Below are 17,739 nucleotides of genomic sequence, written 5' to 3'. Positions count from 1 at the left end.
TTTCCCAGCAGGCCCAGCGCTGGGAAGGGGTTTGCAGCTGCTCAGTCATCGTGCGGCCCGACGCGATCCCGCGCTGGTGTGCAGGCCCGGCTCGGTTCCTGCTCTCTATTGCGAAGGTTCACGCGAGGCCCCGGCCTCAGTCCTTGGACTAGGCCGTGATCCCAGTGCCATGAAGCAGGAGGGCTCGGCGCGGCGCCGCGGCGCGGACAAGGCGAAGCCGCCGCCCGGCGGAGGGGAACAGGAACCCCAGCCGCCCCCCGGCCCCCAAGATGTGGAGATGAAAGAGGAGGCGGCGGCAAGTGGCGGGTCGACTGGGGAGGCTGACGGCAAGACGGCGACGACAGCTGAGCACTCTCAGCGAGAGCTAGACACCATCACCTTGGAGGGTACGAGAGCCTGGGCCGGGGACGTGCTGAGATCACTGGTGACAGCGCCCCGGTGATCCAGTTTCTCCTTGGGACCCCAGCGCAGCCTCCACCATCCTGGGTTCTAAGGGTCACTTCCCCCCTCCAAGTGCCCGCCGCCACTATCCTGACACTCCTACCCCCAGCCCCAGTTATTCCAGGCTGAGGACTCCTCCTTTGCCACACACCTCCTCCCCCCAGCTGGGTTGCATCTACTAGAACTAGGTCTCACTGGGCCTGTAGACTCCCTCTTCTTAGTCCCCCTCTTTGACTTCCGTTTACATCCCGCCAGACCGATTCTCTAACGCCCGATGTATGGTTGATCCCTCTAGAAGCCATTGTTTGTATTTATGTGTGTAAAGAGGGTCAAAATGACGCAGAATGCTGGCCTCTGAGTTTTAAGTGTGTACAAAAGTTTCTGTTGTCTTAACTAACTTTAACAAACTCCTCTAAAAGAGCCCTTTCTACTTAGTATATTACTTCCTACTTTCTGTAATTCAGATGTTCAAACGATCACATCTTTTTTTCCTCCCTCTTCAAGCCCTAACTCCTGTTTCTAAAGGGTATAAACACATTACATGCTTTCTACTTTTTAGTTGTCATCTTTGAGTTCCTAACACTCGCCTTCGATCTATCAATGTAACCATTGCCTGTTTCAGTTTCCTACTGTCCTGTTGTTCCTCCAAGTTCACATTTCACCTTTACTACTGAGAGCATCCTGTCCACGTTTGGAGTGGGTAGAATGAGAGCTTCCCACTCTGAGCCTGGTGCTCTTTTCCAAGTTCTAGATCAAGTGGGACTGGACTATTTTCTGGGTTTTCTGTCTGTTTAGCTGCGTAAGAAACTAGCTCAAAAACATTGAGATAGGCAAAGTTATGCTTCTGGGTGGTGTTTTTGAGGACGTGATAGTGCTGACTGCATGGGCTCTTACTCTAAATTAGGTAACAGGCTCCACATCCAATAAAGATCTTTTTACCTAAAATAATGAGCCTGACCTGTGGTGGCGCAGTGGATAAAGCGTCGACCTGGAAATGCTGAGGTCGCCGGTTCGAAACCCTGGGCTTGCCTGGTCACGGCACATGTGGGAGTTGATGCTTCTAGCTCCTCCCCGCTTCTCTCTCTCTGTCTCTCCTCTCCCTCTCTCTCCTTTCTATAAATGAATAAATAAAATAATAAAATAAGTTAAAAAATATTAGGACATTTAAAAAAAAAAAAGACTGTGATTTTAAAATAATGATAATGGCAAAGGTACCTCTCAGCATTACCTACTGGGTATGTATGCGTTTCTTATAATGCTACGTTTCCTTATTATAAAGTAATTCATGTTCATTGTAAAAGTTTTGGAAAATAGAAGTCTAAAGTGTAGAAGGGGGGGGAAATATCAACCATGGTTAATGTGTTTTTCTACAAATTTTTAAGCTGCTCTCCCATAATTGAGATCGAGTTACAGATGCAGTTGGAACAACCATAACTAAATACAGATGATTCTGTGTGCTTGTATTTAACATTCACAAACATAGCATTCAATTTGTTCCAGAAATATTTATTGAATACCTGATATAGTGGCTAAGAATACAAGTTCTATTACTCTCATCTCTGTCATGAGAGTAATAGTGTCTACTTCATTGGGGTATTGTGAAGATGCTTAGAACTGTGCATAGCACATGACGAACTTCATAAATATTAGCTGTTGTCATTATTATATCATTAATGTGACCCAGGCACCCTATACTACATATACAAAGGTAATTAAGAAACTCTTAATTGATTGCATTCCCAGTTGGACATTTGTTTTCATTTTGTCTCTCTCTTTTTTTTTAAATTATGTGAGGTGGGGGAGGCAGAGACAGACTCCCGCATGCACCCTGGGATCTACCCAGCAAGCCCACTAGGGGGCGATGCTCTGGCTGTGGAGGGGGGCACTGCTCCGTTGCTCAGCAACCAAGCTATTTTGGTGCCTGAGGCAGGCCATGGAGCCATCCTCAGTGCTGGGACCAACTTACTCGAACCGTTTAAGCCATGGCTGCAGGAGGAGAAAAGAGAGAGAAGGTGGAATGGGTGGAGGAGGAGTAGAGAAGCACATGGTCAATTCTCCTGTGTGGCCTGACCAGGAATCAAACCCAGGACTTCCACATGCCAGGCCAACACTGGACTGCTGTGCCAACCAGCTGGGGCCTATTTCCAGTTTCTTATTGTAATAAATAGCTGTACGGGAATCAGCTTTGTGCCCAGTTTTTTTGTTTGGTTAGTTGTTTTTGTGTGTGTGTGCCCATTATTTTAATCTACCTTTGTAATTTTTTTTCAGTATAGAATCTCTATATGCCTGAGTCGATAGGGTAAATGGTTCCAAGGTTTGGGATAGGTATTGTCCAGGAGAACTCTACTGGTTTACATTATACCACTAGAAATTCCTGTTCACTTCATATTTATCTTAACCATTAATACAAGGTCTTTGCAAAATAAGCATAGGAATCTTCAGTCACATTTGTTGTAGATATTTTTCTTTTGTTGAAATCCAGTTCATCATCTGTGTGTGTGTTTCTCCCATTGTTTACATATAGAAAATCTTTTCCTGTTTAGAGATCTGATAAATATCCATGTGTTTCTTTTGTTTCTCATCACTTTTTTTCTTTCTGTTTCTGTCACTCTCTACTTTATTTTTCTTTGGCTCTTCGTGATGTCTTAAAATCACTGTGTGGCATCCATAAGTATTGCTTAACCCTGTTAGGACAAAAAGGGGTGATTGTCCACATCCTGCCTTTTTGTAAGAGGCTCCCTAGAACTACTGGCCTGGAGTGGGATGGGGGTACGGGGATAACAGGAGTTGGAAGTAACATTTTTTTCTCCTCTGTTCCTCCGCAGACATCAAGGAGCATGTGAAACAGCTGGAGAAGGCTGTTTCCGGCAAGGAGCCTCGATTTGTGCTGAGGGCCCTGCGGATGCTGCCTTCCACATCACGCCGCCTCAACCACTATGTTTTATACAAGGCTGTGCATGGCTTCTTCACCTCAAATAATGCCACTCGAGACTTTTTGCTACCCTTCCTGGAAGAGGTAGGTGAGTCAGGAGCATCCAAGACCTGTCTTGTCACCTGCTGTGGCAGAGTAATGGAGCACAGCAGCACTTCAGTGCACATTGCCCACGACGAGGGGACCATCCTTCTGCCCTGTAGTGCCATTCTTCCGAGTCAGGGAGAGGAGCTGGGAAGCAGGAACCTTCCAACCAAACTCATTTCCTACTACCCCAGCTCAGACCCTCTTCTCTAGTTGGGTGATGTCTCTGTTGTTGTAGGAGAAAGTGCCACTATCTCTTTGGCTCTGAGGTTCACCACAGTGGACATATAAAATGGTAGTTAAAGCCCTGGCCGGATAGCTCAGTTGGCTAGCATCATCCCAAAGTGCAAAGGTCCCCAGCTCGATCCCCAGTCAGGGCACATACAGGAACAGATCGATGTTCCTGTCTCTCTCTTTCTCTAGCTCTCTCTCTCCTTCTTTTTCTCTCCTCCCTTCTCCTCCCTCCCTTCATCCCTTCTCCCCTCTTTCTAAAATCAATAAATAAGTCTGACCAAGCAGTGGCGCAGTGGATAGAGCGTCGGACTGGGATGCCGAGGACCCAGGTTTGAGACCCTGAGGTCACCAGCTTGAGCTCAGGCTCATCAGGTTTGAGCAAAAGCTCACCAGCTTGAGCCCATGGTCGCTGGCTCAAGCAAGGGGTTACTTGGTCTGCTGAGGGCCCATGGTCAAGGCACATATGAGAAAGCAGTCAATGAACAACTAAGGTGTGGGAATGCACATTAGATTGATGCTTCTCATCTCTCCATTCCTGTCTGTCTGTCCCTGTCTATCCCGTTCTCTGACTCTCTCTGTCTCTGTAAAAAAAACAACAACAAAATAAAATAAAATAAATAAAAGTTAAAATGGTGTTTAAGAGCCTGACCTGTGGAGGCACAGTGAATAGAGCATTTACCTGTAATGCTGGGGTCGCTGGTTCAAAAGCCCAGGCTTGCCCAACCAAATCACATGTGACAAGCAACCAATGAACAGCTAAAGTGAAGCAACTATGAGTTGATACTTCTTGCTCCACCCCGCCCCTCTATAAAATCAATAAATAAAATCTTTTTTTTTTAATGATGGTTTGGAGGTAGAGTTGAATTTGAATCCAAACTCTACCATTTGATACCTGTGGTGCCTGGCACATAGTGAATGCTCATTGTAGTGGTCTCTGTGCCAGGAAAGAGCTCCCTTTTTCCCTTCTGGCTGTAAAATCCCCCTTACGATACACAGTCCAGGTCCTGCTGGTTCTCAAACCTCATTGACCATTGAGCCACCTTCATCTCCCTAAAGTCCTATATACTTACATGCTGTTCCGTAGATGTGAAAGCTCAGAAAATCCCTTGAGATGGAATGATGAAGAGTTTATTTGTGGGAAAGGGAGGAAGCTCCTCCCACAACTGTACCTGGAATGCTTTTTAACTTTTAGATACCTAAATTCACTCAGTATGACCACTCTTTTGAGCTGTTACACATTATTCCAGTTTTGGTGAGTAGGTCTGAAAATAAGCACTATAAGCCATTTCCCCAAAATTTCTTTGCTACACACACGCACGCACACACACACCCACACACACGTTTTGTCTCATTTTTTATCTCATCTCTAGAATTATATCACTTTATTAAATATTGTCTGATAGAATTTGTAGTAGTTTCAGGTGTAGGGGTTTAATCTCTCCACTTAGATTGTAGGCTGTAAAGGGTCCTAGATCATCCTTTCTGCCCCATTGCATTCTGTAAAATTATCTGTTATACTCCTGTAACCCTCTTTTCTATGTATTGTATTGCCAGCCTCCTTGACTCCCTTCAGAAAGAGACTGTCATCTTTCATTTTTTATTCCCAGCACCTAGAAAAGTCATAGCACGTATTAGGCATACAGGATTTGTTGAAATGCATAGCGAGTGCTTACTAAATTTTTGATTGATTGATCTGAGCTTTCCCATGGTAACTCATGTCCTCTCCTAGCCCATGGACACAGAAGCTGATTTACAGTTCCGTCCCCGAACAGGAAAAGCCGCCTCAGCACCTCTCCTGCCTGAAGTGGAAGCCTATCTACAACTTCTCGTGGTCATCTTTCTGATGAACAGCAAGCGCTACAAAGAGGTATCTATACCCCGTGAGAGTGACACATGTGTACCCAGCACTGCGAGAGGTTCGCAGGAGGGATTGCCCCTTGTGAAAAACAATGGAACCTGACCAACCAGTGGTGCAGTGGATAGAGCGTCGAACTGGGATGCGGAAGGACCCAAGGTCGCTGGCTCGAGCAAGGGGTTACACGGTCTGCTGAAGGCCCGCGGTCAAGGCACATATGAGAAAGCAATCAATGAACAGCTAAGGAGTCCCAGCGAAAAACTGATGATTGATGCTTTTCATCTCTCTCTGTTCCTGTCTGTCTGTTCCTATCTATCCCTCTCTCTGACTCTCTCTCTGTCCCTGGAAAAAAAAAAAAAACAATGGAGATAACCCCTGGGTTATTAACCAGCTCCTAAACTCTCCCCAGTGGGAATGCAGCTAATCCCACAGCCAGGGAAGACCCTCAACTCCCACTTGGGCACCAAGGGAAGGGGCAGGCAGTGATCATTCTGCCAGTGCCTAACTATGGCACAATAACAAGGATAGTAGATTCTTTGGGGAATAGTAAGGAGATCAGGAGACAGAAAGACTTGGGTTCAAATCCCAGTTATACCTTAGGCAAATTAATCTCCTAGTTGTAGGTAAAATGGGGGAAATGATGCCCAATTTATAAGATTATTGTTGGTATAAAATAAAGTAGTACATTCAAAAATAATTAGCACAATGATCTATACATAATAAGCTTTCACAATATTTTACCAAGTACTGTAGCAGCTCTTTACAGGACTAAACAACTCCATTTTGGATATTATATTACACTTCCACCACTGCCTCCACGTGGGGCCATTTGTCAGTCACAGCCACTGTCCCAAGAGCACACTCAAAAATGACAGATCCTGGCCCTGGCCGGTTGGCTCAGTGGTAGAGCATTGGCCTGGTGTGCGGAAGTCCCAGGTTCGATTCCCAGCCAGGGCACACAGGAGAGGCGCCCATCTGCTTCTCCACCCTTCCCCCTCTCCTTCCTCTCTGTCTCTCTCTTCCCCTCCCGCAGCCGAGGCTCCATTGGAGCAAAAGATGGTCCAGGTGCTGGGGATGGCTCCTTGGCCTCTGCCCCAGGCGCTAGAGTGGCTCTGGTCGCCGCAGAGCAACGCCCCGGATGGGCAGAGCATTGCCCCCTGGTGGGCATGCCAGGTGGATCCCCGTCGGTCGCATGCGGGAGTCTGTCTGACTGCCTCCCTGTTTCCAGCTTCAGAAAAAAAAAAAAAATGACAGGTCCTGCTCCTCAATTTCCTGTTTTATATTTTACTTTCCTTGCAACTGGTTTTTTTTGTACATATAATTTGCCCTTTAAAGTTTACAATTTGGTAGGTTTTGATGTATATACAAGGTTGTGCAACTATTGTCACTGTCCAATTCCAGAACAGTTTAATCACTTCAAAAGGTAGCACTGTCCTTATTAGTAATCATCCCATTCTCCCCTCATCCCAGCCCCTGGCAGCCACTCATCTGTCTCATGGATTTTCCTATTCTGAACGTTTTATGTAAATGCAATTATATGTGTGGCCTTTTGTGTCTGGCTTCTTTCACTTAGCATGGTGTTTTCTAGGGTCATCCATATTGTTGCGTGTATCTGGACTCCATTTTTAAGGCTGACCAATGTCCCATTGTATAGATACAGCACACTTTGTTTATTCCTCAGGTGGTGGACACTTGGGTTGTTCCCACTTTTTGATTATTAATAATTCTGCTGTGAACATACTGTACAAGTTTTTATGTAAACAGATGTTTCCGAATTTTCTTGGATATATGCCTAAGAGGGGAATTGCTTGCTGGCTCACATGAAGGCTCCATGGTTAACTTCTTGAGGAACTACCACCTGGTTCTCTTTTGGCTGCCTCTTCAGGCACAGAAGATCTCTGATGACCTAATGCAGAAGATCAGCACTCAGAACCGCCGGGCCCTGGACCTTGTGGCTGCCAAGTGCTACTATTACCACGCCCGGGTCTATGAGTTCCTGGACAAGCTGGACGTGGTGCGCAGGTACAGGTGGCCGAGGGTCTCGTTCTCGGCAGTGAGCCGGTGCGTGTAGAGGGCCCAGCAGGACGTGGGGGCTGAGGTTACCACGCCCGGGTCTATGAGTTCCTGGACAAGCTGGACGTGGTGCGCAGGTACAGGCGGCCGAGGGTCTTGTTCTCGGCAGTGAGCCGGTGCGCATAGAGGGCCCAGCAGGACGTAGGGGCTGAGGTTACCACGCCCGGGTCTGTGAGTTCCTGGACAAGCTGGACATGGTGCGCAGGTACAGGCGGCCGAGGGTCTTGTTCTCGGCAGTGAGCCGGTGCGTGTAGAGGGCCCAGCAGGATGTGGGGGCTGAGGTTACCACGCCCTGAGCCGTATAAGGAGTTGAGAGACAGACTGATATTAGATGAAGAAACAGAGATGAGCACTGGGCTGTTAAGAACAATCCCCACCGCAGGCCCTGGCTGGGTGACTCAATGGATAGAGCATCATCTCGGTGCACCAAGATCGCAGGTTTGATCCCCAGTCGGGGCACGTGTGAGAAGCAGTGAGTGCACAACTATATAGAACAACTAAGTGGAATGAGTTTATACTTCTCTCTCTCTCCCTCTCATCCTTCCTCTCTCAAATCAATGGAAAAAGGTTTTTAAAAAAGAACTATCCCCCTACTCTCTTCCCTTCATGTCAAGGGACAACTGGTAGATCAAAAGTGGAATGACAGGCTGGAAAACACTTCAGTCCTCTGCTTAAAACCTGCCCTTGGTCCCCATTTCCCTTGGGAAAAGCCACAGTCCTCGTGGTAGAGTATAAGACCCACATGCTCTGGCCCCTGTCACAGCCTCCTTGGCTGTATCACCCGCTGCTCCCCCGGCCCACTCAGCCACGCTGGCCTCCTGTTCCCTCGTGGGCATGCCAGGCACACTGCTCCTCCCACACCGCCTCTCCACTCTGTCTAGCGTGCTCTTCTCCCTGCCTCCTTCAAGCCTTTGTTTAATTGTTTTACAGATTGTTCCTCTCGGTGAGTCTTACCCTACCTAACCAAGCTATTTAAAATCACAAATCACCCCCCTACCAAAAAGAAACTGTAACCCTGTGTCCCCAGCTTCTGCATTGCACTTACCTGATTTCTCCATGCAGCATAACCCTTATTTGTCATGGTTGTTGCCTCTTTTCCCCGCTGGAGTGCAAGCTCCCTGAGAGTAGACTTCTGTTCTTTTTCTGGACCTAGATCGTTCATGAATGTTCTGTGACTAATCAGAGAAGCAGTTTGTATCACGTCTGTAGGAACTGAGAGAGAATGGAGAGGTCAGAGCAGTTTGAAAGGTGTTATTTGAGACCTTTAACATCTCTTTCTTTCCGTCTTGAAGCTTCTTGCACGCTCGGCTCCGGACAGCCACGCTTCGGCATGACGCCGACGGGCAGGCCACCCTGCTGAACCTCCTGCTGCGGAACTACCTGCACTACAACTTGTACGACCAGGCTGAGAAGCTGGTGTCCAAGTCCATGTTCCCCGAGCAGGCCAACAACAACGAGTGGGCAAGGTACCTGTACTACACAGGTGAGCAGGAGGCCCAACCCCCAAAGCAGAAGGGTTCTCAGACACACTTGGTGCAGACTTTCTAAAAATTTGGGGCACTTGGTGCATGGAATTGCCTCTGGCAGTCTGGTTTGCAAGGGGGTTTGGGTGGCGCCGTTCTCTTGACCCACTCTGCTCTTCTCCACACCCAGGGCGGATCAAAGCTATCCAGTTGGAGTACTCAGAGGCCCGGAGAACAATGACCAATGCCCTTCGCAAGGCCCCTCAGCATACAGCTGTTGGCTTCAAACAGACAGTGAGCAACAACTCCCATCCCTTCACCACTTACCTGATAACATTTAGTTCTGTTTCCCTGGGTGGGGGCCAGGGAAGGCCTCCTTAGTCTTCTTTATCCAAATGGTTGCATCAGGTGTCTGCACACTGTTCAGAGCGCATTAAGCAGATGCCACCCGCACCTCTGGCAGTTTAGGTATTCTTCCTGGTAGATAGCTTTAGAATATTCCTGATTCCCTAGCTCTCCTTATAGTCATTCCAGGATGGGCATGAATTGCTGATAAACTTTAGGCTCTTACCTGATCACTTACATGCCCATATGGGAGCAGTGTTGTCTGTGGCCAGGGACCCCAGAAAATCTCCAGAAGACTGATCGATTTAGGTAGAGGTAAACATTGGCCCCCAAGAACTGTCAGTTGTTTGTTTGCTTGTTTTGTTTGAGTGCTGACCTTGGTATTTAGGCACAGTGAAGAGTTAAAAAGAGAAGTAAGGCCTGACCAGGCAGTGGCGCAGTGGATAGAGCGTCGGACTGGGATACGGAGGACCCAGGTTTGAAACCCCGAGGTCGCCAGCTTGAGCGCGGGCTCATCTGGTTTGAGCAAAGCTCACCAGCTTGGACCCAAGGTCACTGGCTCGAGCAAGGGGGTTACTCGGTCTGCTGAAGGCCCGCGGTCAAGGCACATATGAGAAAGCAATCAATGAACAACTAAGGTGTCGCAACGTGCAACGAAAAACTAATGATTGATGCTTCTTATCTCTCCGTTCCTGTCTGACTCTCTCTCTGTCTCTGAAAAAAAAAAGAAAGAGAGAGAGAGAGAGGTAATAAAGAGTATTCGACCTGACCAGGCAGTGGCACAGTGGATAGAGCGTCAACCTGAAATGCTGAGTACGCAGGGTTTTTTTGTTGTTGTTTTTTTACAGAGACAGAGCGGGATAGATAGGGACAGACAGGAACGGAGAGAGATGAAAAGCATCAATCATCAGTTTTTTGTTGTGGCACTTTAGTTGTTCATTGACTGCTTTCTCATATGTGCCTTGACCATGGGGCTACGGCAGACCGAGTAACCCCTTGCTCGAGCCAGCAACCTTGGGTCCAAGCTGGTGAGCTTTTGCTCAAGTCAGATGAGCCCGCACTCAAGCTGGCAACCTCAGGGTCTTGAACCTGGGTCCTCCGCATCCCAGTCCGACATTGTACCTGCTGTGCCACCGCCTGGTCAGGCGAGGACCCAGGTTTAAAACCTCGAGGTCGCCAGCTTGAGCATGGGGACGCTGGCTTGAGCATGTGATCATAAACATGACCTCATGGCTGCTGGCTTGAGCCCAAGGTTGCTGGCTTGAGCAAGGGGTCACTGGCTTAGCTGGAGCCCCCCAGTCAAAGCACATATGAGAAAGCAATCAATGAGCAATTAAGGTGCCATGACTATGAATTGTTGCTTCTCATCAATCTCCCTTCCTGTCTGTCTATCCCTGCTCCCTCTCTCTCACTAAAAAAAAAAGAAGAAAGAAAGAAATAGTGTTTGACCTGACTGATGGTGGCACAATAAATAGAGCATCAACCTGGAACACTGAGGTCTCAAGTTCAAAACCTTGAGGGCACCAGTTTGAACGCAGCCTCATCCAGCTTGAGCATGGGGTCACTGGCTTGAGTGTAGGATCATCAACATGATCCCATGGTTGCAGGCCTGAGCCCAAAGGTCACTGGCATGAAGCCCAAGTCCTCTGGCTTGAGCCCAAGGTCACTGGCTTGACTGGAGCTCCCCAGTCAAGGCACATATGAGAAGCAATCAATGAACAACTAAAGTGCCACAACTATGAATTGATGCTTCTCATCTCTCTCCCTAACGAAGAGGAATGAAAGAAAACAAATAGTATTCACCCTCGAAGAACATTGACTCAAAAAGGCTTGGGGGGCCCTGGCCGATTGGCTCAGTGGTAGAGCGTCGGCCTGGCGTGCAGGAGTCCCGGGTTCAATTCCCGGCCAGGGCACACAGAAGCACCCATCTGCTTCTCCACCCCTCCCTCTCTCCTTCCTCTCTGTCTCTCTCTTCCCCTCCCACAGCCGAGGCTCCATTGGAGCAAAGTTGGCCCGGGCACTAAGGATGACTCCATGGCCTTTGCCTCAGGCACTAGAATGGCTCTGATTGCAGCAGAGCATCGCCCCCTGGTGGGCATGCTGGGTGGATCCCGGTCGGGTGCATGCAGGAGTCTGTCTGACTGCCTCCCCATTTCCAACTTCAGAAAAATACAAAAAAAAAAGGCTTGGGGGCCTAGTAGCCAGAATTTGGACCCAGCTTTCCCAACTACAACCATTGCTCCCACCTTAACATGGTATCAACTTCCTAGTGCCCTTGGAAGAGAACAGATTAAAAATACCCAATGATTAGGTCAGTGTAGCAGGAGATTGTTTGTTTCTGTTCAGAAGTTCATAGGAAGGTTTGGTTTTGCTCAAATAATTGAAGAGATCATAAAGAAAAACATTAAATTTGATTTGGTTTTTGAAAGATGGGAAGACTTTTCACAGAAAGGAATAGCTTTTCAGACACATAGGGTACAGGGGCAGGTTATAAGATTGCCTAGATTATTAGATGTGTGGAATATTGGCCAACTAAAGTTCTTTTGAAAAAGTCACTAAAAATACAGGTGACCAACATATAGACTGCACCCCCCCACATACCAGAGATAGGTGTCGAAGGGTAAAGCCCGATTTTCCAACCAGATTTCACTGTGGATGAGTAAGGTTTCCAAGCTTCCGGTAGCAGAGCCAGGTGGCAGGGCGGAGCAGAGAGCTGGAGTGAGGCCTTCAGCCAGTGGACTGTTGGTGAGGGAGTTGGAAGGAGGTGGGACGTGACGTTGCTCGAGAAGGGAAGAGGTAGAGTTGAGGGAGCTTCCCACCCGGAGAGACTTGAGCAAATAGGTGGTGGGTCAAGGCTGGAAGGGACAGGCAGGAGCGAGGTGAAGAGCACAGGCAGAGCACTAGCTTTAAGTGACAGTGGGGAGGGTGAGAATGGGGGAAGAGAGACATCAAGTTTAAAGCGGGGTCCCCAGCAGAACACTCTGGAAGCTTATTCATCCATAGTAAAATCGACATTCTCTCCTTGAGTGATCTTACTGCTTTCATAGCTCAATTCCGACCTCCGTGAGGCTCTACCAGAGTCCATTACTGTCTCTGTCTGCTCACGCTGCCTTGACAAGGTTCCCAGCCCGGGGGCTTAAACCACAGAGATGTATTTCATCACAGTTCTGGAGGCCAGAAGTCCAAGATCAAGGTCTCTGTGGTTGGATCCTTCTGAGGGCCTCTCTTTTGCTCGTAGATGGCCGTCTCCTTCCATTGTCTTTGAATAGTCTTCTCTCTGCATGTGCCTGTATCTTAGTCTCTTCTTGTAAGGACACCAGTCATACTGGATTAGGGCCCCCTCGTGTGACCTCATTTTATCTTAATTATCTCTTTAAAGACTCCATTTCCAAGTATAGTTACATTCTGAGGTACTTGGAGGTTTGACTGGGGGGGGGGGGGGTTCACAGTTCAGCCCATAATACTAATTCTGACTCCTCATGGACACCAGACCTACAAATCCAGCTTCCACCGCATATCCCTGTGCAGATACCGTTCCTCACACGAAGGCATCTGTTGGTTTGCCTGGGTGCCTTTGGTATTTGCCTCCTCTCTAATATTGCCAGGGCCCTTGTTTGAGCCACTGATACTTCCCGCCATCGCTCTCCCCACCACCAACCCAGCTTCCGCACAGCTGCCTAACCAGGCAGAGCTGCAGGCCGCTTTGCCTTGCCCAGAAGCTCGTGGTGCTCGGTGCCTGCTCGGTAGAGTATCCTAAGTCTCATCAGGTGGGCAGGCCTGGCGTTGCTGTTACTACTGTGCACGCTTTAGGGGTGAAGAAAGCAACAACTCAGTTGCTCAGCATTTCCTAGCTAGTGAATAAAGACTAGCATTCTGTCTGTAAACTCAGAACTCGGCCCAGAATTCAAACAGCACATGCCCAGACTGGCCCCAGTCGTCTCTCCTGGTGGTCCCTCCTCCCCTGAGGCGTGTCCTCACTCTTGCCTGCCCCTTTTCCAACCTCTTCCCTCCACTGAGATGTCCTCCCTCTTTCTCCTTCGTCAGAATCCTTCGGGCATATATTAACTTCCACCATTTCCGTGGGTTCCCCCTCACTCCTCGGTTACTCTCAGGGCAGCCCTGAGTCTGTGGAGGGTGAAGAATCCTTGCCCAGGTGTGCCCATGATATCCTCCTGCCATTTTAACCCTTACCTCCTTCATGACACTTGCTATCACATGATTTAACTGTGTTCCTGTTCCTGCTGCTCGGTAGGAAGCTCCTTAATTACTGAGCGCCATCCGCACCACCGTGGTCTCCCTGTCTGGTGCTAAGGCCACAGTAGGCACTGTTCAGAAACACCTCAGAGTGTTATGAGGTGGAAGGGCCTGGTTTTCCAGCCAGCCTTCTGCGTCCACACACGGCTCCTTCTCGGGCTGTGCCAGGCCTGTCTGGTGCTGCTGCCGCTACCCAGATGCTAGTTCTGCACGCTCTTCACTACTCTGCTCCGGTACCACCTCCTCCTCCTCCTCCTCCCTGCTCCTTACTGCTCTGCTCCTCACTGCTCTGCTCCGGGACCACCACCACCACCTCCTCTTCCTCCTCCTCCTCCTCCTCCTCCTCCCTGCTCCTCACTGCTCTGCTCCGGGACCTCCTCCTCCTCCTCCTCCTCCTCCCTGCTCCTCACTGCTCTGCTCCGGGACCACCACCACCACCTCCTCTTCCTCCTCCTCCTCCTCCTCCTCCTCCCTGCTCCTCACTGCTCTGCTCCGGGACCTCCTCCTCCTCCTCCTCCTCCTCCCTGCTCCTCACTGCTCTGCTCCTCACTGCTCTGCTCCGGGACCACCACCACCTCCTCCTCCTCCTCCTCCCTGCTCCTCACTGCTCTGCTCCGGGACCACCACCACCACCTCCTCTTCCTCCTCCTCCTCCTCCTCCTCCTCCTCCTCCTCCTCCTCCCTGCTCCTCACTGCTCTGCTCCGGGACCTCCTCCTCCTCCTCCTCCTCCTCCCTGCTCCTCACTACTCTGCTCCGGTACCACCTCCTCCTCCTCCCTGCTCCTTACTGCTCTGCTCCTCACTGCTCTGCTCCGGGACCACCACCACCACCTCCTCTTCCTCCTCCTCCTCCTCCTCCTCCTCCCTGCTCCTCACTGCTCTGCTCCGGGACCTCCTCCTCCTCCTCCTCCATGCTCCTCACTGCTCTGCTCCTCACTGCTCTGCTCCGGGACCACCACCACCACCTCCTCCTCCTCCTCCTCCCTGCTCCTCACTGCTCTTCTCTGGTACCCTCCTCCTCCCTGCTCCTCTTCCTCCTCCTCCCTGCTCCTCCTCCCTGCTCCTCACTGCCTGGCATCTTCAGTTGACTCGCATTTCGTTCCCTAGGTCTCCGGGCCCTGTTCCCTCACTGTTCCGAGCCCTAAAACCACCCATCTGGCCTGTCCTATACTTCAGATGTTGCCAGTTCACAGCAGTGTGTGCTGACTGGCCAGATGAAATGACACTTGGGGCTCAGTGTGGTCACAGGGTCAGATCATCCCAGTACGTGGCTCCAGGGGCAGAACTTTGATTCCCTGCTCAGCACGGGTTCAGGTCCTCTTCCTCTCTCCATGGGCCTAATCACAGGGCCACTGTCCCCGTTCCCCAGGATAGCTGACTGAGTTGAAGCCCCATTTCACTCTCTTCCGCCTGGTGGACTCCCTGCCCACTGTGTGTCGTGCCCCCTTGCCAGGTACACAAGCTTCTCATTGTGGTGGAGCTGCTGCTGGGGGAGATCCCGGACCGGCTGCAGTTCCGTCAGCCGTCTCTCAAGCGCTCGCTCATGCCCTACTTCCTTCTGACCCAAGGTAAGGCTGGTCCCCTCCCAGAGCGTGTCAGCGCCCCTGGCGCGGTGGCCTCTGACGTGTATGCCCGTTCGCATCACCTGACCCACTCCTCTCCCCCTGCAGCTGTCAGGACAGGAAACCTAGCCAAGTTCAACCAGGTCCTGGATCAGTTTGGGGAGAAGTTTCAAGCAGACGGGACCTACACCCTAATCATCCGACTGCGGCACAACGTCATTAAGACAGGTGTGGATCGGCGTCCAAGGGGCCGCTGGAAGGACAGGGCCCGGACTAGGCTTCTCCCAAGGCCAGGGAGAATGCTGCGGGTGGCCGTGGGCAGTGGAGGCTCTGTGCCCTCCTACCCCACCCCTCCTTCCTCTCCCAGGTGTGCGCATGATCAGCCTCTCCTACTCCCGGATCTCCCTGGCGGACATCGCCCAGAAGCTGCAGCTGGATAGCCCGGAGGACGCAGAGTTCATTGTTGCCAAGGTGGGACTGTTCAGGGGCCACATCTGTCGCCTCCTGCCTTGTTTCGGGGGTGGAAGTGGGAGGAAATGGCCAAGGTGGGAAGGGGAGCGCCGTCTGCTCAGGCTGCCCACCTCGCAGTGAAGCCAGGAAGCTGCCCAAGTGCGTGAGTGGACGGAGGACAGACAGGACAGGATGTTCCCGCCTCGAGGGTGGGCTCTGTGTGACTTCCTGCCTCTGGGGCCCACAGGCCATCCGAGATGGCGTCATCGAGGCCAGCATCAACCACGAGAAGGGCTACGTGCAGTCCAAGGAGATGACCGACATCTACTCCACCCGAGAGCCCCAGCTGGCCTTCCACCAGCGCATCTCCTTCTGCCTGGACATCCACAACATGTCCGTCAAGGTGAGGGCAGGCGGCAGGTGCCCGCGGGCGCACTCAGGACCTCCTCGGAGAAGGCTGGCATGGTTGGGGCCCAGTTTCCCAGCCCATCTTGTAAAAGCATTGTCAGGGCAGGGGTTCCAGGGGTGGAAAGGACCTTGCTTGTGGGACTGTTCCCTTCTGTTCTTAAGGGGTCCACTTGCCAAAGAGAACAGAGATTTGGAGTTTAGCTTCTAGATTTGGTTCCAAATTGGGTCATTTGTCTTCTCTGAGCCTCTGTTTCTCCGTGGAGGTATTACCTGCTTCTCAGGGTTGACGGGGTGAAATGAAATCACTGTCTTAAGGTACCTAGTGAAGTCTTAGCTGTGTAAAAGGGAGGGCTGGCTGCTGTTTCCACAGAGGCCACTGAGCCCCCCCGAGTCGGGCCCTGGGTAGGAGCTGGTGCTGTTCGGCGTCCCTATTTTCTCCTGGTCCCCTCCCCATGGAAGCCAGGGATGTCGCTGCCTTGCTTAAAATTGGGCAAAGCCATGCTCATGAGATGCAAGGCCCTTTGTCATCTGGTCCCATCTCTCCAGCCTCATTCCCCAGTGTTAGTCCCCACTACTTCTCGCCACCGCATTCTCCTGGACTCAGCCAGACCTCCACACTTGGAACCCTCTGTCCAGGCTGCTTTTCCTCCATTCCCACAGCCAGTCCAGCCCTTTCCCTCCTCGCTGCCGCTCCCCTGCCTGCCCAGCCCAGGGCGTTAGTCAGACCCCCCGCCCCCGCTCTCCCAGCTCTCCTGTGGTGTTGACCCCTCCGCGGGGCAGTTCCTCGTGTCTGTGCCAGCCCCCTACTAGACTGCACCGGACACAGGACAGCCTGTCTTACCCGCGTCTGCGTGCCTGGTATGCAGAAGCACGATAAATGTGCGTTAAGTTTATGCCACCTCTCCATCTTGCCCCTCTGTCTACTCTGTTCCAGGCCATGAGGTTTCCTCCCAAATCCTACAACAAGGACCTGGAGTCGGCAGAGGTGAGCGGCCCCCTGCGGTGGGTGCAGCTGGAAGACAGCTGCCCTAAGCAAGGAAAGGGGCATCTCGGGAGGTCTGGGGCGCTGTGGAGCTTTGGCAGATCCCAGCCTGGGGGGGTGTCGGACTGGGCGAAGCACTGAGCAACCCCGCGGTCCTCAGCAGCTCTCGCCCCGTCTCTCCCAGGAACGGCGGGAACGGGAGCAGCAAGACCTGGAGTTTGCCAAGGAGATGGCAGAAGATGACGACGACAGTTTCCCTTGAGCTGGGGGGCTGGGGAGGGGTGGGGTGAGTGGGGACTGGCTCTTAATCTTTCCCCCTTTGGGGTCCCCTGCCCAGGGAACTGGCCCCTTTTCCCACACACAGCTCACAGACTGCAGATGTGGGGGGACTTGGGGGGTGAAGGACTAGAGAGCCAGCCACCCCTACCTCACCCCAGAGCCCCTCCCCAGCCGGTGACTTGGCACACGATGGGCAGGAGGGCGGGCAGGTGGCCTCCCAGGGCAGGGTCCTGGCTAGTGGCGTGGGCAGCAAGACGGGAGGGAACGGCCTGTGCTCTCCTCCAGGGAGTAGGGGACTTGAATTGGGACATGGGTCGGGTTGTATGTTTTTTGATGCTTCAATTATGATTTTTAAACAATAAAAAGTTCTCCAAAGC

At 51.2% G+C, this 17,739-nt stretch overlaps 1 protein-coding gene across 1 annotated transcript; it reads left to right on the top strand.

Annotated features, from left to right (window-relative positions):
• Positions 1-17,739, top strand: PSMD3 (proteasome 26S subunit, non-ATPase 3). The gene is made up of 12 exons (XM_066263718.1): positions 1-386; positions 3,267-3,457; positions 5,421-5,558; positions 7,432-7,568; positions 8,912-9,102; positions 9,273-9,376; positions 15,135-15,249; positions 15,352-15,471; positions 15,611-15,714; positions 15,941-16,096; positions 17,036-17,086; positions 17,268-17,739. Exons 1-12 carry the CDS (start codon positions 170-172, stop codon positions 17,343-17,345), a joined length of 1,602 nt encoding a protein of 533 aa, XP_066119815.1. The 5' UTR covers positions 1-169; the 3' UTR covers positions 17,346-17,739.

This window comes from Saccopteryx bilineata, chromosome 2 (assembly GCF_036850765.1).
Source record: "Saccopteryx bilineata isolate mSacBil1 chromosome 2, mSacBil1_pri_phased_curated, whole genome shotgun sequence".
Classification (NCBI taxonomy): domain Eukaryota; kingdom Metazoa; phylum Chordata; class Mammalia; order Chiroptera; family Emballonuridae; genus Saccopteryx; species Saccopteryx bilineata.
The sequence above is the reverse complement of the archived record's forward strand: the minus strand, read 5'-3'. Positions and strand labels throughout refer to the sequence as shown.

Coding starts and splice junctions, on each gene's coding strand:
- PSMD3 (XM_066263718.1), top strand. CDS start 170: ATGAAGCAGGAGGGCTCGGCGCGGCGCCGCGGCGCGGACAAGGCGAAG. Junction 9,377..15,134: donor CTGTTGGCTTCAAACAGACA/GTGAGCAACAAC, acceptor CCCCCTTGCCAG/GTACACAAGCTTCTCATTGT. Junction 15,250..15,351: donor CTACTTCCTTCTGACCCAAG/GTAAGGCTGGTC, acceptor CTCCCCCTGCAG/CTGTCAGGACAGGAAACCTA.